Here is a 27,960-nt window from a genome sequence, read left to right as displayed (position 1 = left end):
GAAATTAAAAAAGTAAAAATAATGTTTAAAATAAAACAAACAAGCACAAAATAATACACATACATTTTAAAAACAAATAGCAAACAAACAAAAAAAAAACCAAACAAACATGCTACCTAATGGGGGATTATTTACTAGGTTTCATGTATAATTTTGTAGGGTCATAATTTTACTTCTAAACTGGTCAAGTTCCGTAGTTAGTAATACTATAGTGTCTTACGCTTAATATTTATTATAGTTAAATAAAATAAAATAGTATTTGTAATTTTTTGCCGGGTTAATCCTTAATATTACTCAGGTAAATTAACAAAAATAATACTATAGGATCCTAATCCGTATTGTCAGTGTTATTTTTATACAGGAAAGCACTTTGATTGATTAGCTGTTGTTTTAAATGCGTGTACAAAGAACAGTGACTTGATTTCATATATTTCTGCTGCTAAAACGATTTAATGAACAACAAACAAGAAGGTTTCTCAAACGTTATCTACCTAAATTAATTTAATCATTTATGTGGATTTTTTTTTTTTTTTTTTTTTTTTTTTGCATTCTCTTTTTTTCCACTCCGTTTATTTATTTATTTTTTTGTTCTGTTTTACTTTTATTTACTGTTATTTCATGACTTCCTGCTTTTCAGGCACTTCAGCAACGGCTGACGTTACGCAACCGGTTACGACATGACGTGAGGCGGAAGTATTGCACGCCTTATAAGGAATGAGGAGATTTTCTGACCGGAGAGCTCCGGGAGGCTGCAGAGCGTCGTGAAGGTGAGATGACTTCCATCAACGAAACAGATATTTATTCCCCAATTCAATCATTACTACCATTATAAGTTGGTTGTTTATTTAGCTGCCGTGTGTTTGCCGTAACTTCTGTGTTCCGTGAAGCGGCGACACAGCTCAGGACAAACGTTTAGCTAACTAGCTTATTCAATATAATGCTGCACCTGGTATCCTTCTGTGACATTTCCATCACTTTTCGGCTAAAAATGACGACTGAGAAAATATTTAGCAGTTTATTTCAATATTAATTTACTATGTACGTGCAACTATGTCCAAAAATTCTCTTCTCGGAAATAAAAAATTAAGGCTTAATAGCTGCTCAGACATCATATCTTCATCCAGGAAGAGATTAACTACATGTGGCCGCTCCCCAGCGTGTCCCTTTCACTTACAACGGAGTGATTTTTTTAGATTTATTTTCACGGTAAAAATCTAAAACAAATGCTCATGAACAAATAAATGAAGGTATAATAGAGCTGATGCAGGATTTTCGAGGTCCATAAAATATTGGGGGGTCTAAAAAAATGCACATATTGATCATTAAAGACTTGTATTTAAGAAATGTACTGCTTATTAACTGTCAGTTGGGCTAAATTATTACATTTCTGTGTCTTATTTTAACAGTTGAATAGCAAAGTAAAAACAAAATTAAGGTAAAATGCCAATATTTGTGTGTTGTAGCTTTTCACAACCTAAGGAAATTCTGCCTCTCTGTGTTTTGTATCAATGTATATGAAAATCTGATAATTAAATGCATGTTTTTTATACACAAAATCACTAAGAATGTTGAGAGATTGATTAATTAGATTAATTAATCATTTGCAGCCTGTATTAAGTTTGCAATGGGTACCAAGTGGGAAATTTTACAGGTAATGAAACAAATATAATACAGTGAGAATAAAATCGATTTCTTTGCCAATATTTGTTTGTACATCAGTGCCTGAAAATATTCAGTTTTTCAGTGTTATTGTAAATCAGACAAAAATGATTTGTGATGGGTTTTTTCCACTGAGGTTTTTTTTTTTTTTTTTTAACATACAAAATAACTGAAAGATGTAGCGAGAATGGTTAATTGATAATGAAAAATAATAAAATTAAATAAGGGATGATAAAATACAATAGTAAATAAAAATATTTTGCAACATTTTATCAACCAAATGTTTAATAGAAAAAGTAATAAAGACAATAATCTGTAATTAAATAGTTTGTTGCAGATCTGTAGCGTTCAGTCTGAAGTGGTGAAATTAAAATAGATTGCCTTTAGCCAACACTTGTACCAGTCTCTTCCTGATGTTTCTTCCCCATTTAAAACGATGAGAGTTGACCAAAAAATAGTAACACCTCTGTGTACGGCCGAGTTGGAGTTCAGCCTCGTAATGACACAAGATGACATGGGATGAAGTTGAATCCACGACCTCTCTAACGTTGTTTGAATGAAAGTAGATCACTGTAACCTTCGTTAAAGGAGGATTTATTGCAGGACTCAGCCAGGCTGCTGTGAACCTGTCATGCTGTTATCAGCCAGAGCACGAGGAAGTATTTAGATCCTCTGCAGATGTTGTTTTGTGAAGAGTCTCTTCAGAACAATGGCATGACATTTGAGGCTCTTGTGTGATGCTGTTGCCTGTTTTTCAGCACAGTTTTCAGTCAGAAAGGGGAAGCCCATCGCTAACTGAACCACACGTATACTGTAATCTTTCAGGAAGAGTAGTAGCGGTTTCCTTCTTCTGCACATGTTGCACCAACATGCTCCTACAAGGAAGTAGACTTAGACTTATACTGATGCATCACTGACATGTTTTTAAATGCAACAAAGCTGAAAAGTGTTGTTTTGTTATGAGGAAACAGTAGCTAAAGGTCAAGATTATACTGGCATTAACGTGTTTTGTAAGCATGCTTGCGTAAAGCGAAGCAGTTTCTGGATGTCACCTGAGACAGGATCCCTTTGCAGCGATGGAAAAAAGCATTCGTCATTCATCAAATGTCCTTTTTTAAAATTTAATCGTGTAGTCTATAAAGCTCAGAACACAATCATTTGATTAGCCAACGGAAAAAAAGATAGTAGCAGCTTAACTTCCTGTTGAACAGCTAATCAATTTATCGGGTGTTTGTTGCAGCTGCTCATTATCTGTCATGTCAAATACAAAATGTCTCACATTAAAAATCTGCCCAGCGGTCCAAAACATTAATTATACTTTAATAAAAGAAAAACAAAAGCCACAAACTTTATCAACTGAGCTGCTTTAAGTGATTTTTTCCCCCCTTGAAAATAGACATAATCAATCAATTATAGAAATGGCAACTGTTTACGTTCTGCTAATTGACTTATTCATGAATTGTGACTGATTGTTTTAGCGATACATTTACCAGACCATCATAATAATATATAAATATGTTGCAGACTATGTTACCTTGTCTGTATCAGGTGTTTGATGAACAATATGCGCTGAATCTAGTGATTATTTTAATTGTCTGTCAATACGTTGACCTTTTTTTTTCTGGATTAATCGATTACTTAGGTCTAAAAAATAATTTAAAATGTTAATTAGTAACCTTAGATGTTGGATTATTCCATCTTAAATCATCAACGACCTTTTGCTTGACCATCTCTGACTTGCCAAGAAACTTTTCTTTTATCATAAACTTTGGATATTTAAAATAGTATAAACAAGTACTTTCTGAGATGATTTAAAAACAAAACGCTGTCAATAATTGAGTACTTTACAACTAATCGAATGTGTAAGTTGCAGTTCTAATGAGCTTTCTCTTACATGCCACATATCGATAAGAATCTAATCTTGCCATGAATCTGTGCTGGTTTGTGGCCACAATACAACCAGAAATGTAAAGTTTTTCAAATCCTGCATGAGACGTGTACAAAACACACATAATGCAGAAAACTGTATATATGATGCAAGTTTTTAACACAGTTGGTTCAGTTTGTTTCTCTGCCTCAGTAAATCAGCGAGCCTGTTTACACAGAAAACTCTCTCCACTCTGAAAAAACCCCAGACAGTCATCTGAATAGCAGCTCTGTTACACTCCTGACTCACCTCAAGCCCTCCCCCTCCTCACCCGTTTTCCTGCCCTGCTTTCGTTTCTTCTCCTCCATGTGCTTTCTTAATTTCCCGCTCACAACCCTCATCGCTAACTTTGTCCCATATTCTGTCTTCAGAACAACAACAGCGGATGATGGATCGAATGAGATCGATGTTTAACGGCATGGTGAGTAATCACTACAGTGCATTCAGAGTTCACATTTTACACATTTATCACATGTTTTTAGTGTCTGGAGACAACTGATTAAACCGGGGGTGTCAAACTCGTGTTGGATCACATTCAGCCCAAGTTGATCTCAAGTGGGCCGGACCAGTAAAGTCATAGCATAATAACCAATAAATAACAACAACTCCAAGTATTTCCCTTTGTTATAGTGCAAAAAAGTACATTCTGAAAATATTTGCATTTTATAAACTATAGTTTTTACAAAACATTATGAACTACCTGAATTTTTTAAAAGAAAATTAAATACAATTTCAACAACATTATGCTTCAGTTTATCAGATCACAATGTGTCTACAAAGGCACAAAACATTTAGTTGCAGGCATCTGGAACTGAACAATATAATATTTTACAAGTTGTCAACATCTAGAAATCATTTAAAATTTACATTCTTTTCCACATCTGTGTAGTAATCCTACCCACCTAAACTGACACCACACAAACTAAATGGAAACTATTAAGGAAAAGGTTAATTTGTCCCCATACATTGTAAATGTATAAAATTTTTACATAAAAAATACATAAAAGTTGGGCTGCTCAGTGGCTTGGTGGTTAGCACTGTCATCTTGCAGCTAGAAGATCCTCGTTTCGTGTCCCGGCCTTCCTGCCATCTTTCCACATGGAGTTTGCATGTTCTCCCTGCATATGTGGGTTTCCTCCAGGCATTCCTCCCATAGTCCAAAACCATGTTTAGGTTCATTGGTAACTCTAAATTGTCCATAGGTGTGAATGAGAGTGTGATTGTTTGTCTCTATGTGTAGCCCTGTGATAAACTGGTGACCTGTCCATGGTGTCCTCAGCCTTCAGTCTAAGTCAGCTGAGATAGACTCCAGCCCCCACTACCCTAATGAGGATTAAGTGGTTTGTAGATAATGGATGGATGGATGGATACGAAAAAGTTGTGGCAGTACATCAACAATAGGTTTCCACCAAGCCAATCTCTTTTGTACTGAAGCTGCTGACTCACATTATATTGCACAATGTTTGATGTCTTTAAATATTTTCACAGTAAGGGTTAATATTCACCTTTGTGATTTTTACGCTTCGCAAAGTCATCCTGTGGGCTGGATTGGACCGATTTTGGCCCGTGGGCCGCATGTTTGACACCCCTGGATTAAACAGAATCAACTTTAATGCGTCATCTTTCATTTTGCAGCGACGGATACTGAAATAATTGGACCTTTTGTAGCCACTTGGCCGCTCTTCCTCTCCTGCAGCTGTCTAATCAGGAGCGCATTGCTCTCATATTTTTCACTCTAATCTCCTCCAGGTTAAAAGCGAGCGCTACAGCAGGTTCACTCTGCAGCCGACGGAGGACGGAGAAAGACACGCTGAGGTCAAACTGTCAGACGATGCCACCGATGACGCCACAGACATAGAGGCGGGAGGATCTCCGAGCTTCAGGCCGGCACCTCTGCAGAGGAGCCACCGGACTCTTTCCTACGTGGCCCTGGTGACCGTGCTGGTGTTTGTTTTTGGTAGGTTGCTCTCATTAGGTGACCTTTCTGTATTCTAAAATGAACAGTTTTGGTGCTGCATGTAGCAAATCATTTCATTGTAGATAAAATATGTGAGTCTCCTTTTTTGAAAACTAAAATATCAGAAAGAATTTCTCAGATATATTTCTTTGTCTCAAAAGAAAATAAAATAGGATTTTCATTGTAGAAAATCAGTATTTTATTTCTTTATTTATTACAAAAAACAGTGTTGCCGCAGTTTGTTATTCGTGGTTGGTTGTAGTTTAAGTCTTCTTTTTTATATGAATGTCTGTTTTTTAACCTGACAGATTTTTCTGGAAATAAAACTATAAAAAGTCAGAAAAAAGTGACCAATGCTTACTACAAAGTCTTGCATATCTTGATTTGTCCAAAACTGTAAAAAGATATTTATTTTTACCCCAAAAATTACTGAAATAAAATATTTAACCAATTGAAATAAGGAGGTAAATGTTTCAGCTCCATCCTAAAGTGTAATTTGTAAATACCTTTAGAACCTATGGAAGAATTATTGTTAATAAATGAGCATTTTCTTTTGTGTGTCTTGAAATTAGGCCGTGCTATAAAAAACAGGATGATATTGGAAAATACTATTTATGTGCTGGTAGAAAATTGTCAGTCTTTTAAGTTAATTTAAACATGAAGAAGTGCAATTAGGTCTGACACTTTCATAATTAAGGGTACATGAAAATCACTCCTGATTTTGGCCAAATCAAAGTGAAATTAATGTTATTAATACAATTTTATGCAATAAATACCAACAAGTTAATCAATTTTCCAGTCTGGAAACCCATTATTTCAAGTGGCATCTCTGTTTGTACACTGAAAGCAGACAGCAGCTGTGCCTCTTTAATATGTTTTTAATCACTCTGGTGTCTTTCTGTGTTCCAGGATTTCTGATCGGCTACGCCAGCCACCGTCAAAGCCAGGTGGAGCCGGTTAACTGTGGCACAACGATTGCGATGACAACTCCGATGAAGGCAACGCCGTCTCCAGCTCCTCCAGCTCCTCAAGCCCCTCCAGCTCCTCCAGCTCCTCAAGCTCAAGATGTCCAGCTGGACTGGAAGGACATCACCCAGCTCCTCACAAAGAAGCTCACCAGCCAGGCCTTCGAGAAGACTCTGACGTACGTTGTTCACCATCAAACCACTCAGGCTTGATGTCATTATACACAAAGTAAAGCTGAGGGGAAAAAACTACCAGATCCTTGTAGCAGCAGGTTCACTTTTCTTTCCTGCCAAGGTGGGAAAGAACTAAAAATATGAATTAAATACATGAGAGGGATCAAAGAACTTCTTATTTATAGTGTTAAACCGCAGACGGCAAGGTTACAGTAAGTGTGGTTATGTAAGAAATAATACCCAGCAGTTTTCACGAGTGCACTGGAAGAACCAGACATCACTGTTTCAAGGTTTCTCATGATGTCCAGCTGTCACTGTCCAGATTCACTGAGACATCAAAGAAAATGCAGCTATTTTATTTTATTCTTGGTTACAGAAAATAATGAAATAAATAAAAAAATAAAATAATGATCTTCTCCGAAAATTTCATCCAAATCCGTTATTCCGTTTTTGAGTAATGTTGCTAACAGACAGACAGACAGACAAACAGACAAACGTACGCTGATCGTCACATAACTCCACCCCACATGCCTTGGCGGAGTAAAAAAAACAAAAGCATGTCATAAGTAATAAAACCTCCAGTGCACCACAGGAATGAAATCAAAGATGCTCACTGACGCATATTCCAGAAAACATTTACCGTGTTTGCAGGGGCTTCCTCATTCATGTGGTTGTGGCTCTGTGGAGCATTCCAGAACAAAAAAACAAACAAACATAGACTTCTTTTGGCTCCTTGCACACATTAAAAGAAAAACAAAATTGGCATAAAGCTCTTTTTCACTTTTCCAACAAGATTATATAAATTTACTGCCTGCACTGCTCTTATTCTGTGTACGGTGATGCAAAATTAGAGCGACCAGCCAATCAGAACCAAGTGATGATGGCTCAGTCGCCTCTAATCGGCTGTATTGCATGATATGTTAGTGTTTGTCATGATGTTGTAGGATGAAAACCCCCCAAAATTAGTCTGTGAAAACATTCATTCTGAAACTCACTTTGCCATTTTGCAAGAACATTTCTCGGTTCTTCTTGAAACCCCACAGGTGACATTTGAAACAAAGCACTTTCTGTGGTCTTCATAATGCTTGTAAGACATCTGGATTGTTTTTTCTCAGAAGTGGTTCAGCTTCACATGAAAGAGGGTGCATTCATTTCAAGACTAAAGTGAGACAAAATGGGTAGAAAAATAATATGTTTCATATCTCTGCAGGGAGTTTGCTCTGCCCAGCCGCTCAGCGGGAAGTCAGGACGATATGAAACAAGCGGACCGCATCTTTAACGAATTCACGAAACTGGAGATGGAGCCCTGGACTGATGTTCACTATGTTCAGCTGCAGACGCCAGACAGGTTGGCGCATCAAGCTTTTAATGCACTTCAGTCACATTTCTTGAAGATGTCACACTTTGTTAGGATGGTGATATAATTCAAGTATTGAGTTGAGCTTTTTTGCAGCAATTTAAAATGAAAAGGAGACATTTGCTGAATAGATCTCTCATTCTTTCATTCAGTTTAATGTATCATCTTACACAGTCATCCAGGAGTCTCATTATATTTGTCCAGCTGCTTTCCAGATGCTGTATCTTTGACTTTTTGAATATCTGACATTTTATGACAATTAAATGTTAGAGATAATAGAATAGACCTAGAAATAAGTACAAATAGCAAATGAGAATGATATTAAACCAGAATGAGGTCTCCTCGAAATCCAGTATTTATGTTGGTGTTGGTGGAGCATTTCTTTTGAAGGAATTATTTTCCCTATAATAAGTACCAGATTACACCATGAAGTTTTCTTGGAGACTCTTGAGGAAGTAATTAAAAACAACAAACAAAGCCTCTCCAAGATAACAAAATTATATTTTCGCTTATTTTTATCCTTTCCTTTGCAGCAAGGCCCCAAACCATGTTGTGTTTGGTTCAGTTGACTTTAAACCTACGGGGTATCTGGCCTACAGCGCTACTGGCAAAGTTCAGGTGAGTCACAAGTTAAAAATACATTTAAATTAATTACCAGGAGCTGTAATCAGAAAATATCCCCAAGAATAGAAGCAATACTGGAAGAGAAAAATGAGGCCTGTCACTCCGAAATTTATTTTCCTCCAGAGTTTTGTGGTCTGAGGAAAGTTTGAAGTTCAGAGGACTCTTAGGCAACAAACACCTGCTGACAGTCTGGAAAGTGCTACAGACTATAAAACAAAAAAACATGCAGAGATGCATTTTGAAAACATCAAAGCTATGCTGATGATGGACCTCTGCTCTCCTATGCTTTATTCTTTATACATTTACAGGATTTTACAAGACTAGAGGGGTGTTGTATGCAGCAACTTTGACATAGCCAGGCTTTCTTTTTGCTACCTGGCTCGATAAAAGTCTAGAAGCTTATATATGCTCGTATAAAAGAGGCGTTTGGTGCGTCATTTGACTCTGATTGCATGTCGCCTCCTTCAGTCAAGACAAACGTGGTTATAATGCAAAGTCAGTTTACTACAAATAGGGCAACAAAGGAATGCTGGTTGAAAACTGAGGTTGTGTAACATAATATTGGTATATATTCTACATTTCACATTTACGGCTGCACATTAGAGCTCTAAATACACTTAAGCATGATACTTGAGAAGTGCATTTAGGACTGACTCTGTCCTGTAATGAAAGATACATAGAAATCACTTTAGCTTTTTGATTATTTTACTGACATTAATGTTAATGATTGAATAATTGCTGCTACAATTAGAAATAAACTAATCCATTTTCTGCTATTCTGTGTTTTAGCTGCCATGTCAGCATTGTAAAACACACTTGGCAGCAAACCAGAACCTAAGAAATATAAAACATAAAAACATTGATGTGTTTGGGTTCTGATGGCAAGACAATGTTTACAGTCTGTGTTATTGGAACTGCACAGCTTTATTCATAAATTGATCTTGAATGTTAGGCTGAGCATGCCTAATTAACCTGTAAATCCCTCAGTCTCGCAAAATGTTTCATGCAGTAGAATCACTCAGTCATATAAAGGTGCCTTTAATTAAGAACGCTTACTGTGTAGGGGGACTCCTAGTGGTAAGATGAGACACTTTGTGGATACAGCTCCAGACTTTAAGAGACATTACTGCCTTTTTCTTGAAGGATTGGTTTAACATTGTGGCTCCTGCTCGTATTTGTGTTCACAGGGCAAGCTGGTGTACGGAAACTACGGCCGTCCAGAGGATCTGGAGGTTGTGAAGAAGAAGAACGTTGAGCTGAAAGGCTCTGTCCTGCTACTACGTGCTGGAAAGATCAGTTTTGCAGAGCAGGTATGTGTCTTTGTTGAACTTATGCTGTTATTCTGATGGAAAAAAATACTCTCTTTCCCCTAGCTAAGGTATTTCCTTGCAGTTGTTGGCTGAGCACATCTCAGAATCAAATGCAGTCACTTTAAATCATCCTGTAGATCCTGTTCCTATTTACTTCTCCTACACTAAGGCTGTGAGCTCGTTCAGGCCTTCTCTCCCTCTAATATGGCCCTGAGAAAGACGGATTCTGCAGAAAACAATACATGAGAGAGACAACTCCTGGTCACAGTTAGATATTGTCAAGTCTGACTTGCCTGAGCAGATAAGTTGTCCCCATGTTAGGCTGTAGTCTAAATATGACATTCCTCCCAACCCAATATATACCCAAAGGTCGAAGAGAATCCTGAGAACTGATGCTGACAATGCTCACATGAATGTGCTGCTTTGTTGTATCACTTCTCCTGATATCAGTAAACCTTATTTTCAAACTAATTCATCTGAGTGTCTAGAGTGTGTCTGTGTGTGTGCCTCCTCATACTCTCTCTACATTGCTAAAATTCCACAACAGTTATGACACAAGGTGCAAAGTAAGCATGGTGAAGCAGGACCCATAAGTCATTCCGCTGGCAGGAAGAATGTAACCAAGCATGCAGGGCAAGTTTTCAGTTGTTTACAGTGAGGTGGCAGGGTAACAGTGCATGTACCATACGCTTCAATGAGCAAATTATTTTTACGTCCTTCAGTATTGAGGTTAATTACCAAGTCTGACAACCTGCCTTCTCACATAATACATAAAGTCCTGCTTTAGAAGGATGCTTTAAACAAGAGCAAAACATGGTCTCATCAAAGAAATATGACAGACTGTGTTTGAACCGATTTAACACTAAAACAGTTTCTGGATCTTTTTCACTCCTGACACATTTTTACTGTCCTTGGGTTCAATTTTCTCTGCAATATAAAGACAGAACAACCATAGCTACAGTAAAGAGGACTCAAATATATCGTCTGTACCATATAACAGAGATATAATGCCACTAAAATACAAAAAAACTGGAATCAACATGTGCAACATTTTCCCCAATGTCCACAGTTGCTACCAATACTAGAAAATGGTGGTTCTATATAGTCTAGATTTTTCACTTCTTGCATATTTCATTTGTTTCCATACATATGCTGTCTGCTCTATGTAAACACTGCCTGCAGTTTAGCTGACAACTCCCTGAATTTTTGTCAAGTGACTTAGTCACAGCTGAGTTGGTAACAACTTGTCAGTTGTAGCAACTAAAGCAGAATTTATCAACTTTTCGCAGAATTTGTTTAGTTTATTTTTGGCAAATTTGTAAATGAGAACTGTAGGATTAAGTGATTTAGATTAAATATTCGTTTTTTTAAGCCGAAAGAGAAACATGATAATGTCAAGGACAGTTGGAAAGTTGGAAATCTGAAAATTGTTGCTGTTTTTACAGTTTCTTGTTGTGATGAATGTTTTTTTCTTTTTTTAAGTGGTTTAGGATTATGATCAAGAAATAGCCTCGGAGCCTCAGTCCAGTGGTGTTTCTGTCAGTTGATGCTGGTATTTTAATTTAAACAAAGAAAACACACTGCGTGTTATTAATGTGTCTTTCTGAACAAAAGGGCTGAGCATGCAGTAGGAGCAGGAGCTGATCTACAGGTTTAGTTTCAAAAACGTGAAGCTTGTTTTTGTGTTTTGATGTTATTTCTTCAGGTGGCTAATGCTGAGAAGGAGAGGGTCGCTGCTGTTCTAATCTACCCCGATACTCAAGACTACAGTTTTCGAACAGACACCGTGCTCTATGGACATGTGAGTTTATAAGTAAACCCAGCAGCCAGTGAACTCTTGTTTTGTGACCACTTCTTTCATGTCTAATTTTTTTGTTTCTGTTTTCGTGTCCCCTTCAGGTACATCTGGGCTCAGGTGATCCTTACACCCCTGGATTCCCCTCCTTCGAGCATACCCAGTTCGCCCCAACTCTGTCGTCTGGCCTTCCCAAAATTCTTGCCCAGACTATCACCGCCAACAATGCTGCAGCTCTTCTACAGTAAGGCCACCAGCACACAAATACAGACACAACAGCCTTTTACGGATAAATATTAAAATGTCACCAAAAGCTTTACCCATGGTGTTGCTGTGGTTGGAATGCACAAATAATATCTAGAGAGTTTATATTTCTCTTTGCAACAAGCATAAATCACAGAATTTGCTGGAAATGCAAAGAACCAAAGTTAGGCTGGTGAATTCAAACTTGACTTGTATTGCTGCACTTGTATAATCTAGTTTGTTATTGCCACATTTTTCTACCATGGATTCAAATTTTTACATATGTCTTTTGGAAATTATTTATCATTCACTCAACTTTGGTCACAGCAGTAACTTCTTACCTTAGCTTGTTTTCAGTTTCTGCATCAGTTTTAAAAAGGAAAGGTAAAATTCTCCGTCTGTCCTCCTCTAGGAAGATCGGTGGTCCTGCACCAGATGCAAGCAGCGGTTTTAAAGGCAAACTCGATGTGCCTTACGACCTGGGAGGCATCGAGAACATCACTGTTGAGGTGAACAACATGCTGGTCAACAGGGAGATCCATAACGTGTTCGGAGTGATCAAAGGATTCACCGATCCTGGTAGGATGGTAACCTCTTTTTTTACAATGGGATGTTTTTTCATCATCTATAACACGTGGTGTTAAGATATGTTTGTGTATGAAACTGCAGATCGCTACGTTGTCCTGGGAGCTCAGAGAGACGCCTGGGGTGAAGGTTACGCTAAAGCTACTGTTGGCACCTCCATACTGATGGAGCTGGCCAGGGCTGTCCACAAGATGGTCGAGGAAGGTAAGAGATATGAGCAGCAGTAAATGTAGATCCGAAATATAAAACTACAGAGGCAGACAATCCAAAACACAAACTACAGGATATAGGAGACCTTCAATAGTGGTATGTACATGTATAGAGATGTATGGCTTAGTGCATTATGGGAAGTCGTCCCAGCAGCGTGAGCCTAAAGCAGCTTAACTAAAAGATGGTTCAGGATAACCAAGCCAGCCCTAAATATATACCTTTAACTATTAGCGTCACGTGTTTAAGATGCACTTGAAGATTCACTGATTTGTTCCATCTGGCTTCATAGGTCAAGTGCAAATATTCTTTATGCTGCAGTGGACTCTGGTGCACTAATGTCATGCTGTTTGGCTGGACGGTTGCACTTTTAAGTTATTTAGTACTTTATATTATTTCGATTTAACTGTTTTTATATGTTATGCTGCTTGGACTTTGTATGCTGCTAACAAAAAGCTACCAAACATGGTTTTATTGTATTTTTGTATGCAATGACAATTTCATGTACATAGTGTATGATGAAATGTATGCAGTGTTTCCAAATAATAATGCCTAATTGAAGCATGTATAAGATAAAAAATATTGGCCATAGCAAAGAACCTTGTAGAACTCCATGACTAACTCGTGAATCAGAGATACCAGATATTAAAGGATCCAAAAAATACTTTATCAGGAGATCCTAATTTTCACTGTTAGCAGTAAAGCAGTGGATCTTAGTGCCATGGTGTTAATTTAGTGCGTGTCTTCCTTTAGATGGGTTCAGGCCCAGGAGAAGCATTGTGTTTGCCAGCTGGAGTGCCGGAGAATATGGAAGCGTTGGCGCTACCGAGTGGCTGGAGGTAACATTACGCAAAACATTATTTTAAAAAGAAAGTACCTGCTGTGTCACAAATCTGCTCTAATGTGTCTGTTTTGATTTTTTTTTTTTTTTTTTTTAAATTAGGCCTACATGTCCTCTATTGACAAAAATGTTTTTACCTACATAAGCCTGGATGGAGTGGTCATGGGTATGTACAGTTCACACACACAAATATACAAATAATTGACTGAAAAGGTTCTCTAACTGAATGTATTTTCTTTTTTCACAAGGTCGCGGGAGCTTCATGGCCTCAGCGAGTCCACTGCTCTACAGCCTCCTTGAGAGAACGATGAAGGAGGTAAAACAACACTGCATGGTGATCCAGTTCTTGTACAGACCAGCTGAGTTTGTACTGACTGTAACTTGCCTCGTATTTACAGGTGAAGAATCCTGTGGATTCTGGCATGATGTACAATATGATCGGAAAGGATAAATGGGAGAGCAAAGTGTAAGTAGGAAACCGTTATTTATAGCTAAGACAAGTATGTATAGTTGAGGGTAATGATGGTCCAGTGTGAAACTCAAACAAGAGTGGGAGACCTCTTCTGTCAAACAGAAAGGAAAAAATAATGGTGAAATTATAGATTTATACAGCTTTTTAGTGACGAAGAAGGACAATCTTTTCACCAGGAAATCAAACCTTAAACCTCCAAACTTTTTGCACTGTATATTTACCGTACTTTCCGGACTATAAGCCGCTACTTTTTTCTCACGCTTTGAACCCTGCGGCTTATACAACAATGCAGCTAATGTATAGATTTTTACAGGTGAGCTTCATACCACCAATAGTGACCAATAGCCTCGTCACATCAAACCAATGAAATTACTGAACAGGTCACAGTGGAACAATGAAACTGTTCGAATTAAATCAAACGCATTTACACTAAATTCGTCAAATCAGTCATTTTGCATTTCATGCACGCACCCTCATCATGGAAAACACACAAAGAAATTCATATGATGCAGCTTCTAAGTTAAAGGCAATCGATCTGCCTGTCGAAGAAGGAAACTGAGCTGCTGCACGTAAGGTTGGCATCAATGAATCGATAGTGAGACGTTGGAGTCGGCAGCATGAAGAACTGACTCAGTACGTTTTACTGCCGTGTTACAGGCACTGTTCGGAAAAAAGCATTTATTTAATTAAAGGTTAGAAAAATCTTTCTGTGTAAATATCTCATGTTATAACATGGACGCCTGTGGTTTATAGACAGGTGCAGCTTATATATGTACAAAAATGTTTTTCTTTTTAAATTTAGTGGGTGCGGCTTATATTCAGGTGTGCTCAATAGTTTGGAAATTACGGTACATCTCTTAAAATATGTCTGGAATGGAACTTTAAAGTTGTACTGCATCTACAGTGTTTCAATAATTTTATGAAAATGTTTTTTTTTTTTACGTTTAGTAGCCTTTGCAGCAACTAACAGTAAATCTAAAAATACAAAAGAAGTGTCAGTGCTGCTACCTTACATTGACAAAGTTCTAAAAGTTAAACGTCTAAATGCAAACTTCCTAACAAGAACTTTGCTCTCATAAAATGATCTCAAACTGGCAAAATAATTATTTTTAAGAACTTCTTTTTAATAAAAGAAAACATTTAATGCCAGCTTTCATTTTTTTTTCAGTTATTAGTGCTATATATGCATTTCAGCTGCTATCAATAATTACTGAGATTTGCCTTCTAGTCATCTTTTTTTTCCTGTAGGAAGGTCTTTGTGGATGTTTTGTTGCTCTAATGTCACGTTTTTCCTGCGTGCAGAATGAGGCCGATGATGATGGATGACCCTGCCTATCCCTTCCTGGCTTTTGCCGGAATTCCCTCCGTCTCCTTCCACTTCATCTCTTCCAACGTGAGTCTTCATGCAAACTATTAAAAACTAATCTGCAACTTTGTAAAAGTTTTGTCAAATTCATACAAAAAACATCTTTTCTCAACTATATACCTGAAAATACTTAAGGCAGCTTTGATTACCAACATTTATTGTGCCCAGAAGTAGTTATTTTAGTGTTACCTTCGGTTCCTGTTGATTAAGATGTTTCATGCTCATATGTGCTTTTTATGGTGACACTGGTACAGAAGCTAAGGAGAATCCAGATAGCTAAATATTAATTGCAGCCCTTGATTATTACCTATATTCTATAAATGTACCCATAAGGAATATGGTAACATGCACACAAATTTTCTGTGTGCAGAAACATTGAGAATAAGATGACAGTTGTTGGAACGTTTTTAAATAGACCAATTATTTTAAATAATATTCATGCGTTTTGGTGTTTTAGTCTGAATCGTACACGTACTACGGCACCAACCTGGACAACATCGATCACCTCAACTACCAAACCAACCACCACACCAGTGAGATGACGGCAGCGGCGGCGCAGTTTGCCGGACAGATGGCTCTGCGGCTGGTCCATGACCACCTGCTGAGTCTGGACGTGAGCCGCTACAAGAGCCTCCTCACCACGACTGTCACCGGAGTCTTCCAACGGATTAGGCAGCTCTCACAGGTCGGGTTCTTTCTCCTGATTTCCATGCTCTTGATTGGCTCATTTATGAATTCTGTACATGAACCAGAAATGCGTTTATTTTGATGTTTTTTCCTGTCTTTTGTTTTGTAGTCTGGGCAGCTGAAGAATGTGAGTCCCACCTGGCTGAGCAGTGCACGAGGGTCCTTCCAGCGAGCTGCCGACAGCATCACAAACGATATTGAGAACACTGACTTAAGCGACAACGAGGCCTGTCGGATCCTCAACAACAGGATCATGAGGGTAACACACATACTGCTAGACCTGTGCTGTGCAGTCACATGAGTTTTCAACTTTTCCTCATAATGTTCACCTCTTCAAATCAGGTTTTATCGCAGCGCATCCCTGTGGTGATATTTAAGGGGCAACACTACAGGTGAACCGGGTAAAATATTGAACCAATATATACCAAAATGAAACTTTTGCTTACAGGGGTTTGTTAATTCTCAGTGTGCGTCCACTCGCCTCGTGACTCACCAGCTGTTCTACACCTGAAGCTACAGTGCCACAATTAGACGATGCAAAATATCCCTGGCCTAAAGAAAAATTTCCCCTGTGGGAAAATCATTGTAAGACAGCAACAGCAGCTCATGTGAACAGACAGAGCTTTGGTTATGAACACTGTGTTGAGGTTGGTACATCAGGGCGTCTGTTTACACTGTGTATACCAAAAAATCAAGGATGCCTCTGCAGTGGGTGGGGAAGAAGCCACAAGGTCATGATGCATTTCAAAATACTGAACATTTCCACATGTAAACCCAGCAACTTCCGAGAAACCTTTAAAATGATTATTTACAGGTAAATATGTAAGCAAAACAGATTCTGGCACAAAACCTTTACCATATGCCACCTTTGAGAGACATCCGTGAGCTCTCAGTAACTAATATAACACAAATTAGAATGAGAAACAGCAACTAGTGGCAGTAGAAGTTCTACAGGCTGAGAGAAATAAACAGTGCTGGACCTAATGCTACCTGAGTTGAAAATTATCTCAATGCTGTACACTCTATATGTAATACATCAGATGTGTTCTGTGGTAATTGCATTGCATTTCTGAGAGTAAACACCAGGACAGATTCTTTACATATTGTACTGTTATAACAGATTTTGACTCTGATGTGGATGGATTTCAAGTCCAACCACTAAGCTCTGCAATATGCTAAATAGTAGGTTAATAATAACTGCAGCATGAGTCACTCATGTGCAGCACTTGCAGTGAATATTTCTGTCTTTTGTTGTCTCTGTAAAACTGCAGCAACTGCCCAGTTATTAAACATGTTTTTGTCTTTTTATTTCAGATTGAGCACACCCTCCTCTCCCCGTACGTGTCGCCCGTCGAGACTCCGTTCCGTCACCTCCTGTTGGGCCGAGGCCCCCACACTCTGACGTCCATCGCCGAGACCGACGACATGGAGGAGCTCCACACCCAGCTGGCCTTGGCCACCTGGAACCTGCAGGGATGTGCCAACGCCATGGTGGGAAACATCTGGGACCTGGACAACCAAATCTAAAGCAGCGATGTGAGCGTGGGAGTCGTGCGATGGTGTGCGTGTGTGTGTGAATGTGTTTGAAAATAAATCTGAGGTAAATTGTAGAGCTCCAACATCAGCACTTAAGCACAAGCTGTCAGTCAGAGGTCCCATCCTTTAAATACATTCAGCTTTCGGGGGGGAACGCTACTTTTAAAGATCGAGGAGGAGATAAAGTATTGAAATTTAACATTAATAACTGTGAAACAAAAGCGTCAAATACTTGAAGATTTAAAACGCTAACGACAAATCCGCCTTTTCTTCTCCTACTGCTACACCTCGAACCAGTTGAAGCCTTTGCTGCTACGACCCGTTGCCATCGAAGCACTGAGAAACCTTATTTATACTTAAGTTTTTTTTATCAGTGGCAGTGCCCACTATAAAGTTATAGTTTGTCTTTTTATACGACGTTATCGGAAGCAGTGCCTTCCATAATTATGACGGTTATACTGTCGAAACCTACGGCGGCAGCATCTGCTATGGAAAGACTCCTCAACTGTTGCTGACAAAATGGAGCCTCAGATAAAGTTAGATTTGTGACCTCCTGGCCTTTATTTCTTCCTTTTGTGTGGAGCTATATTGAAACTTTGTCATCAAAAGGCGGAAATAAAGGGATGAAAACTTAATAGTCAGTTAGCATTTCAATTGATCTGCCAGAAACAAAACATCTGAAACTACTCCGATTGTTCATTTACCACAAGCCAGGAGATAAATTACTGAATTTTATTTCTGCTTTTGATGGCAAGGTGAATGCTAAATTAAAAAGCATAAAAAGCCATGCAGAATTTCTGAATATAATATCCAATCCCCCCTTTGTGGCCCAGTAAACTGAGCTGATTGGTTGCATAATTTGCAAGAAAGCCATTTCTGTTGCACAGTCTACTTTGGAGCAGTTTATACTATGACAATGTTATCGGGAGCAGTGCCTTCCATAATTAAAAACCCATTATCGGGAGCAGTGCCTTCCATAATGAACAGTGACGGTAGATTTTTGCCTACCATTGTATGTGTTTTTTGTACATGTGTATTTATCGAGAGCAGTGTCTCTCATATTTCACTTGCAGGGTGGAACAACTTATCGGGAACAGTGTTTCCCAGAGTTTTATACTTGACATATTTATTTGTTTTATTTTTGTGTGTGTTTAGGCACAGTCCTCTAGACCGCCACAGTGCATCCACATCCAGTTTCTTTAGTTTTTTTTGCATGTGTGTGTGATCCATACCATAATCTAATCATAATAAACCTCATCTGGACAAGATTGACATTACAGAAATCAATTCAGACAGCGACAGCATTTTAATCATCAGGAAATCACAGTATGAGGTCTGTAACAGCCAAAAATGTCCTGATTTGACCATGAGACAATTGAAATCCTTTTCGCTTTGTTTGGCCATTGTCTCCCAAGTCGATCATGAATCACCCGCCATAAATTGGCTTAGAAAAATGTCAGAAGTTGCCTGAGAATGATCACTTTTTAAACATTTTCTGCAGTCTTAAGGGACTCCAGTGTTATTTGTCTTTACATTTGTGAGTACAATATAATCAGGCCTTGCTAATGGCTAATTTGGCATACTTTTAATGGCCAGGTTGCCAAAATATATGCTGATGTTTCAACTGTAGCTGCTTTTGATTTCAAGCTTCCTAAGTTTGTTTTTTTCTAAATGTCGTCCTCTCTGCCCACTCCACTGTCATGAAATGTTATCTACCTTAGAGCAGCCCACTGAATGGGCCGCTACAGTGAGTTCCTGTTAATTTTTTCTGTTGATATATTCGTTTCTGTGAGATTCTTGAAGGCTTTTTGGCTTCACACTGAGCTGATTTTAAACAAATTGCCAGAAGAACAAGCAGCTCTTACAGCGAAGGGTCAAAAAAAGTCAGCTTAAGATACACAGATGTACCTTCAGACTGGATTTAGTTTACAGGACCAGTTACTGACCAACAGGAGGAGACTGCTGCTGTGATTACAGGATTTAAAATCACTGACCACCGCCCTCAGACAAATCCATGTGGTAGTAGATTTCAGATTTGTTTACATCTGATCAACTTACTGAAGGATGTTTAAATGCACTGATCTCGGCAACAAATGTGTTCATCTCGATACCTCCAACTCTCCTTGTGTGTTAGTGGCTTTAAATCCACTCAGACACACTGAAGGATGTTTCAATGCACTGAATTCATGACAGCCAGCGACAAATTTATCCACCTCGATACCTCGAATTCTCCTTGTAGGTCAGTGACTTTAAATCCGGTCTGAATGCAGCTCAAATAAGTGAACAGACACAATGTAGGATCTTTAAATGCACTGAATTCATTGTAGTTAACGCCAAACCTGGGCTGTCTGCTTCATCTCCATACTTCTCTGTGTGTTACTGACTATATAAACACCACACATGCTGTACAACACGTGAATTCACCCCACAAGCCTCAACCATTTGCATGCATTCCTTCCCCACTGCATGTTACCGAAGTGTAGTTCAGACTCGAACCATATTATAAAGGTTTCACATTTAAATTAGCTTCGTTTGCAGATATTTTGACCATTTCCTCCCAGAAAAGTTGGTGTTTTTCCCAGAATTGTATTATCAAATGTCTGGAACAGAATCTAAAGTTAAAAAATGTAATGTAAAACCCGATAACTGATATTCAAAGATAAATATTATTGCAACTTAAGTTGTAATTAGTAGCAAGAACATGTTACTCAGTAGCTAGTAATGTTTCATTTAGATAATTCAGATTTTGTTTGCTCATATTGGTTCAACTTGTGTTACTATTCCAAATTATGTTTACTTTTGTTCATGTCACAAGAAAATTCTCTGACTCCTACGCTAGAAATTGGGTTGCTAGGAAATACATTTCCATTCACTGTGTTGCTTTAAAAAAACTTGTTCAGTATGAGTTCTATTCTTCAGAAGTTATGAGGTTCTGTTTGTGATTTCCATGTTCAGCAGAAAAGTGTATTAAACCCTTTGGCTTAGCATCCAGCACGTCTCTGCTCGTAGTTTTTATCAAAGCAAACACTGCCTGGAAGGGGTGCACATGGAGTGTTTGGGTGTTTTTCATCATTCTTGTCTAAATCCTACAGTTTTTGTGATGCATTACAGCAAACTTCAAGGTCAAAATCAAGCGCTTTTATCATCCCTTTGTGTAAATGTTTTCTGGATAAGAGAACACGTGAGAAAGTGATTCACCTGTGAGCTTCACTAGTGGCACTTTTCGTTTTAGTAACATATTTTTGTACTTACAGTTTTTTACTTTTCAGTTTTATAAAAAATTAAACATTGGCACAAAGTTCTGCCGCTTAGCGTGTAAAACAAACAAAATTGTTAAACAGGTAGCAGAATTGTGCCATGAAATTGATATCCAAAATATAATCATTTAACATTTTAAAAATTAAGAATGATCCGCGCTTTTATTTTGAAGGCCCGCACCTCAGCAACATGCGGCGCTTTTATTTTGGCGACTACGTCAGCAGCGTGACGCACCGTGACGCTCAGAAATCCCGGCACGCGCACTTGGGAGTTTACCGGAGAGGAGAGAGACGGAGATAACGGTTCCGGCGGTGGTTTAACCGACTCACGACTGAAAGCACAGGGGCTTCCCGCCGGGGCTGCCGACGGCGGAGAGCGGTGGCAGCGGCGGCGGCGGGAGGAGCGGTGGCAGCGGCGGCTGACCGGAGGGACGAGCGACCGTTACCCCCGCAGTGCCCGTCTCTTGCAGGTCGGTCAGTTTGTTTGCTCGCTCTGTGTGTTGAATCTGCGACGTGTCGCGCCAAAAAAATCACTTTAAATCATAAAAGAAGCTAAATAACGGAGGGAAAGTTTAAAGGCGATGGGACATACGGGCAGGTGTCCGGCTAACGTGACCGAGGAGGCTAATCAGCTTTACACCGACTCTGAAGATCAATTAAATCTGCTCTATTAATCATCTCTGTTTACTAACGGCTGTCGGTTTTGACATATTTGACTTCATTTCCGTTCAACTTTATTCACTAACACATTAGAAAATCTTCACAATTCAGAATTATCCCTAGCTGTGGACTTGAAGCAGTAATAAAGAGCTACTCCTCCGTATTTACATGCCACTAATTAGTAAACAGTCCTGTCATGGCTGCTGAAAAACTACCACATTTTTATAGTAAGGTTACAAATGATGCTATCAAGATGCATGATGGGAAGTGTAGGACTTCTGTTAACCCACAGACACTTTATTAGGAACACCTGCACACCTGTTTACTCAAGCATTTATCCAGCTGTATCTCTGTACTGCTAGGCTGTTTTAGAGCAAAAGGAAGCTTACTGCACTGTAAAGAAAAATCTGTAATGAAACAGTGAAAAATCTAGTGGCAAGGGCTATATCTGCCACTTTATCTCATGGACATGTTTATATTTAACACAGTTCTGCTTTTCTTAGTTATTGTTAGTTGTTGAGGTCCAGTTTTGCTCCCTTTGTTCTTAGTTTACCTGATTTTTGCTTTCGAGTTCTTAATTCACTTAATGTTTGCCTCTTTAAATCTTATATTTCTAAATTTATATTTTATTTTTTAATTCAGAACCTGTTGCGTACATTGTTTATTTAATGTCTACTGTTGCACGAAGAGCGAGTAAGGTAACGTCAATCCTTGGTATGTCACGTACATATTGAGGAACTGACAATATAGCTGACTTCAAAGGATGCTAAAAAATAGTGGAATTCTGTAACATAAAAAAAAAATTGTCCAAATGGGAAAAGTACCATCAAACACTTGTAAAGTAAATATATTTTTAGCTATTTGAAATACAGAAAACTATAATTTTGCAGTCACTTGGACAAATTGCAATGCAGTTTATTGATGTGGACATTGTGTAAAGTTTTGCCCTTTTTTTTTTTACAGTTAATATGTAAATTAATCATTTTTCAAGTTCTAAATTTATGTGCCGTTCTTCACTTCTTTGTATACATAATTTTTCTTATACATATGGCAAATATCTGTAAAATGACATAATTTTTGATTATTTAAATAAATATCAAGGTCAAAATATCTCAAAAGAACAAATTATACATTTGTAAAAAATAGAGATTTTTTATATGAACATTATTTGTTTTGGTCTGTTTTTCTTTTTTGTAGAGTTGTGAACTAATACTTATTTTCTGTGATTTTACTAGATATTACCTTAAATTTTTCAAAAGAATGGAAATCTCTAAAATAACAGTAAATTGTTCTTTAAAATTACAGCTAAAAACTGTTACATTTTTTATAGTTAATAGGAAAGTTATTGGAGACAAACAAGACCAGCTCACTGTCTAAATGAATAGCGAGAGAGTCATCATAACTGCAGTTTCAATGCTTGCTCGGACAAAAAAGCGTTGCTTAAACATTTTGGCAACTTTTCCCCAAAATAAGATTTAAGTGCTACACTACTACTTCTGTTCTACTCTAAATAATGACTGTAGTTCACAAAATGAACATCATACTGGATTGAAAGAGACTTGAAACTGGTGATTGAGACCAAAAAATCATGAGGAAAACGATTAATGAGAAGTAGGGTCATTTTTTGACAGACTTCAAAAAGGTGTTTAAATTTTTTGTCTCTTATTCTCTCCTTCTTTGAGCTCTGAGACTTTTCAGAATTTAGACTAAAGCCCCTAAAGATGGAATTCATTCTTATAGACTTGACTTGGACTCTTCTCAGCAGCGAGGCAGCAGGTCTGTCTGAGCCTCCCTGTGGTGACAATATGGGCCCGGCTTGGCCTGCCGTCACACCTATGAGTTATTTATCTGCTCTCCTTACAGCAACAGATGGAACTTCATGTTCTTGTTAAAAAGTTTAAAATGATTCCGACTCTCTTTTTTAAAATGTGTGTAGATGTGCAGTCCGTCCATCCATGGCTGTGTCCAGGTGACCTCAGTCGCTCTTGACTGCAGCTGATCTGACCTCTGCAGGGTAAGAACTGACCTCTGCATGTACATACATACATAGAAGTCTGATCCACAGCAGCTCCAACTCAGTAATTCCATGACTTAAAAGATGTGCTGCAAAGAATCAACAGTATGGTATTAATGTTTTGGCCCGTTGGTGTACATCCTCTGTTCAAATGACAACAAAACACAGCAAAATTGACAGTTTCCTGCGGGTACAAGTAATTAAAATAAGAAGACATAATGTGAAAAAGAGCTGAGAGTTGTTGGATGTGATCTTTTTTTTTTGAGAAACCGTAACTTAGATTACCTCCTACATGAAAAGGAGACTAGCGGTTGTCTTCATCATGCATTACGGTTAAGTTGATAATACTATTAGTGTAAAAAAAAACAACCTTTAGCTCCTTAAACAACAATCAGTTGATGTCTGGAACTTTAACCCTACATAATCCTTTGTGGTGGTGTGATTGAGTGTCGACTGTGGCAGATCAGGGTATTCTGAGAATACACAGTGATCCCTGACTGACACATTCATGGTTTGCTGCTTTCAGGTCACTGATTTGCAGCTGATTGTAGCGAGTCCTGCTGCCTCACATCTGCAATAAAACATTAAATACTTACTGTAACAACTGGGAGCACAATCATTCATGAGTGATTAAAATGAGTCCTTGTTTTATTTTCTCAGTGTAACTGATCAGACTTTATAATGAAAGACTAATTTACATCATTTTTCGTGTAAGTGTTGGCTGCTAGGTGTGTTTTTAATAACAATAATGTTTTTTTGTTGTTGTTTTTTGTTAAATATTAAATCACCAAATTTTCTTCAAATATAACATTACAGATATGACTAGCTGAGTAGCTTACTCACTTTAAAATGTAAGCAAACATAGCCAGTAATTATATTAATGCAGATTTGAATGCTTGTACCTGCATTAAAACTGCAAATAAAGAGTAAAACTTGACAGATTTACCAGAACTTTTAACCCCTGACTCTCCGTCGGGGTTCATTTTTGGGCATATGACAACTCATATAATGTATGACATAATATTTAGTTTCCGGCACCCTGCATCTAGAAATACCAGCCAGTTTCTGCACTGTATTGCACCTGGTACTGAGAAAAACATGGCAGTTACTGCTTCCCGACAACAAGTTAAATCCCTTTCAGACATGCATTCCTTTCCATTAATCTGACAACATCTGAACATGTTAGCTTCATGTCTAAGTGAGCGTCTTTCTCGCTTTTCTGTAAAACTTGTAACGGCAATCTTGCGAGGTCGGACCTAGTAACATTTATGTATCATTTTCAACAACGCAGAAATCTGACATGCATGCAGTCGTATTGTCAGACAGGCAAACACAAAATTACAACATACTGGTGAGAAATGTTATATACAGAGTGCGTGACATGACAGTCTAAGAAATGACACTGCAAAAGCTGCAACTTAATTCCATATTTTGTTATAGAGAATGCACTAAACACCAAAAACATGAGAATTAAAAGGTTTTTTTTGCCACTATATGTCACATGTATGGCAAATTCCATACAGCGGCTTTGTCCGTCATCGTGATGGGGATGTCTAACTGAAGTAGTGAGGAACATTAATGTAAAAGTGACCTGTGTGTGAATGAGTGAATGCTGTTACTGTAACAGATTGATGAAGCAGCAATGTTACATAATAAATAGTAATAATAAGCTTTATTTTATACCACTGTTACTTACAAAGTGCTTCACAAAGCATAGAAATACACAAAACATTAGATAAGACAATAAAAGATCAGTAAAAAATAATAGAAACACTGCAATAACCAAGCATCAAAGTAGGAATGAAAGTTATATAAATGCTTGTCTGTACAGGTGAGTGTCTAACAGCTTTTTTAACTGAGGAACTGACTGAGCTGCAGAACTCACTTATGAAAGAGTATCAGATTCATTGAGTTTGCAAATGAATGAATGGACTGCTGAAGGAAATTATTGTTTTCCTATCAAAAATAAGGGCCAAATCATCCTCTTTTTGTGCAGCGTATTTTCTCTCAGTGTATTGTTTGAGGGAATATTGTATTGAATCGAAGTAATAATTGTTATGTCATGACACCCGGGGGGTTTTTATCTGAAAAATTCTTCCGTTGCTACTCACCTTCCCATTCTGTTGAATGTTCCCTCTTCACGCCATGCTGTGATTCAGCTGTAAATTTATTAAGCCAGCGCTCAGGGCAGAGCAGGCCAGAGTGAACAAGATTCAGAATAAGTGATCATGCACATCTATTGACTAATTCTCAGGTATCTGATGCTGAGATGAAAGTGAAGCAGCTTCTTTCACACCACTTTACTCAGCATGCAAGTGAATGTAAGCTAAATTTAGCATCACTATTTTTAGTGCATCGGCCTCGATAAAACACATGCTGCACAGAGATGAAAGCTCTGATTTTGTTCTCATGTAGGCCGCAGTTGCACACACACACACACACACACACACTCAACACACACATAAAGGGTCGTGCTCTACATGCACTGACACTGCAGCTGCAGTTCATGCACCAGTTAGCCTGTCTGTGCTGTCACATGTTGCTAATGGTAACGGTCCAGTTTCTTACTCTTGTCATTCTCGCGTCCTCCTTCTCAATCTGCAGCTGAATCTGGAGCACCAAGTACACTGCAGCACTAAGGAGAGCTTTTTATCAAGATGTTTTTATTAATAAACAAAGATTACAGCAAACAACACATATATCAAAAATTTTATGGAAAATAAACAAAATAGACAAACTTAGCATCTTCTGGCAAGAAACAAGCAAAAAAACTACCACATCAGCTGAATGTCTAGTTAAATGAACTCTTTATTTTGTATTGCACATCAAATTTTCCAGTAAATTGTGAGATAAAATTCCAGAAGCTGCATAATTTCATACACATCTGATGCTTGAGAAGTCATATATGTTGTCTAGACCTCTGGTAAATTTAGCCACTTTGTACCAATGAAGATGATGAATAGGCTTAAACAGAACAGACTGATGACGTTTGTAGACTGTATTTCATCTGGAATTTGTTCCCTGACAAACTTATCATATCTCATAAATCTGTCTTATGACTATTTTGCACTTGAGCGCTAAACCCAGGAGGGATTGTGGAGAGCAAGGGAGGGATGAGTCAGAGTAGGAGGCTACAAAACCCTTTAGCTGTAAATATCTGTCACTTTAAGCTTGAAGACTTTTGAGATCAGAATAATGGGAAAGAATTCTGTCATATCTCACCCTTCCATTCAAGGCCACATCTGTATTTGTCTGTACTAGTAGAACTGTGTGTTCAGTACTCAAACAGCCCTGATGTTCATGGCCAGGATTTAGAAATGCCGAGGTCTTGAGTCAACCTGTTTTATAATATTTGCCATGGTCACCATCCTAGCCTGCTAACATTTGCCTGCTTTCATTAACCACCACTGAGGCTGATGGGAATGTCACTGGTTTGGCTGGGAGAGTCTCAGTGGGCAGCTAGAACCTGCAAGGAGAATCGGATGTTTGCCAAAAACACTTCAAGTTTTGTTTCTTTTAGTAGCTCAGATGCTTACACTACTAATACTTACCGTAAAAAAAAAACAACTGTAAACACAATAGGTCATGAATGATAAAAACAAGTCCTTGCATTGGAAGTTTTTAAGTGCTATTGTTGTTTTGTAATTAATTAAAATAGCTTCCACTCTGTTTTTAGTATAGCTGATTGCACCATGTCTGCATTAAAACCAAAATGAATTTATTTTTCATGATATCATAATATTGTACCAACAAGATACGATTAGTATGTAATTTATATTAGGATATATATATATATATATATATATATATATATATATATATATATATATATATATATATATATATATATATATTATACTATAGTAGTATATATAGTAATTTTTTTAATTTATATATATATATATATATATATATATATATATATATATATATATATATATATATATATATATATATATATATAGTAATTTAATGGTACTTATTGTACCATTTAGTGATACAAATGTCTTATTCAGTCTAAGGGTTCTGTATCAAGATTGTTTGTATATATTTGTGTTGAAAAACAGCAAAACTTGATTTAAAGTCAGAATTAGTAATTGCCCTGAAAATTCAGTAAGCTCGGGTTATACTAAGAATGCTAAATGATCCAAGTCATTGTTGTTGAGATTGTCTGGATTTAGACAGTGAACACGATCACCACCCCTAGAACCACAATGCAAAGGTGATTAAAAAAGGATGAAATGATCATATTCTGGTAAAATGGTTCTCAGAGCTGTTTTAATGTCTTTTTTTTTTGCCAGATTATACACCAAAACAGAAAGAT

At 37.8% G+C, this 27,960-nt stretch overlaps 2 protein-coding genes across 2 annotated transcripts in view; both read left to right on the top strand.

Annotated features, from left to right (window-relative positions):
* The first annotated feature begins 670 nt into the window (after positions 1–670).
* On the top strand, positions 671–20,696 carry tfr1b (transferrin receptor 1b). The gene is made up of 19 exons (XM_023272854.3): positions 671–767; positions 3,958–4,007; positions 5,336–5,543; positions 6,453–6,687; positions 7,893–8,030; positions 8,573–8,657; positions 9,851–9,973; positions 11,679–11,774; positions 11,873–12,012; positions 12,424–12,590; positions 12,681–12,800; positions 13,557–13,642; positions 13,747–13,810; positions 13,893–13,960; positions 14,043–14,110; positions 15,419–15,509; positions 15,940–16,167; positions 16,279–16,428; positions 17,484–20,696. Exons 2-19 carry the CDS (start codon positions 3,972–3,974, stop codon positions 17,694–17,696), a joined length of 2,316 nt encoding a protein of 771 aa, XP_023128622.2. The 5' UTR covers positions 671–767; positions 3,958–3,971; the 3' UTR covers positions 17,697–20,696.
* A 519-nt stretch (positions 20,697–21,215) lies between these two features.
* The window catches only part of tnk2a (tyrosine kinase, non-receptor, 2a), a 31,558-nt gene continuing 24,813 nt past the window's right edge, over positions 21,216–27,960 (top strand). Inside the window, exons 1-2 of the mRNA XM_055007281.1 lie at positions 21,216–21,432; positions 23,559–23,636. The gene's annotated coding sequence lies outside the window, so the exon portion shown is untranslated. The remainder of the gene's footprint in view (positions 21,433–23,558; positions 23,637–27,960) is intronic.

The sequence above is a fragment of the Amphiprion ocellaris genome, chromosome 22, assembly GCF_022539595.1.
Source record: "Amphiprion ocellaris isolate individual 3 ecotype Okinawa chromosome 22, ASM2253959v1, whole genome shotgun sequence".
NCBI classification, from domain to species: Eukaryota; Metazoa; Chordata; class Actinopteri; family Pomacentridae; genus Amphiprion; species Amphiprion ocellaris.
This window is presented reverse-complemented; position numbering and strand designations above follow the sequence as displayed.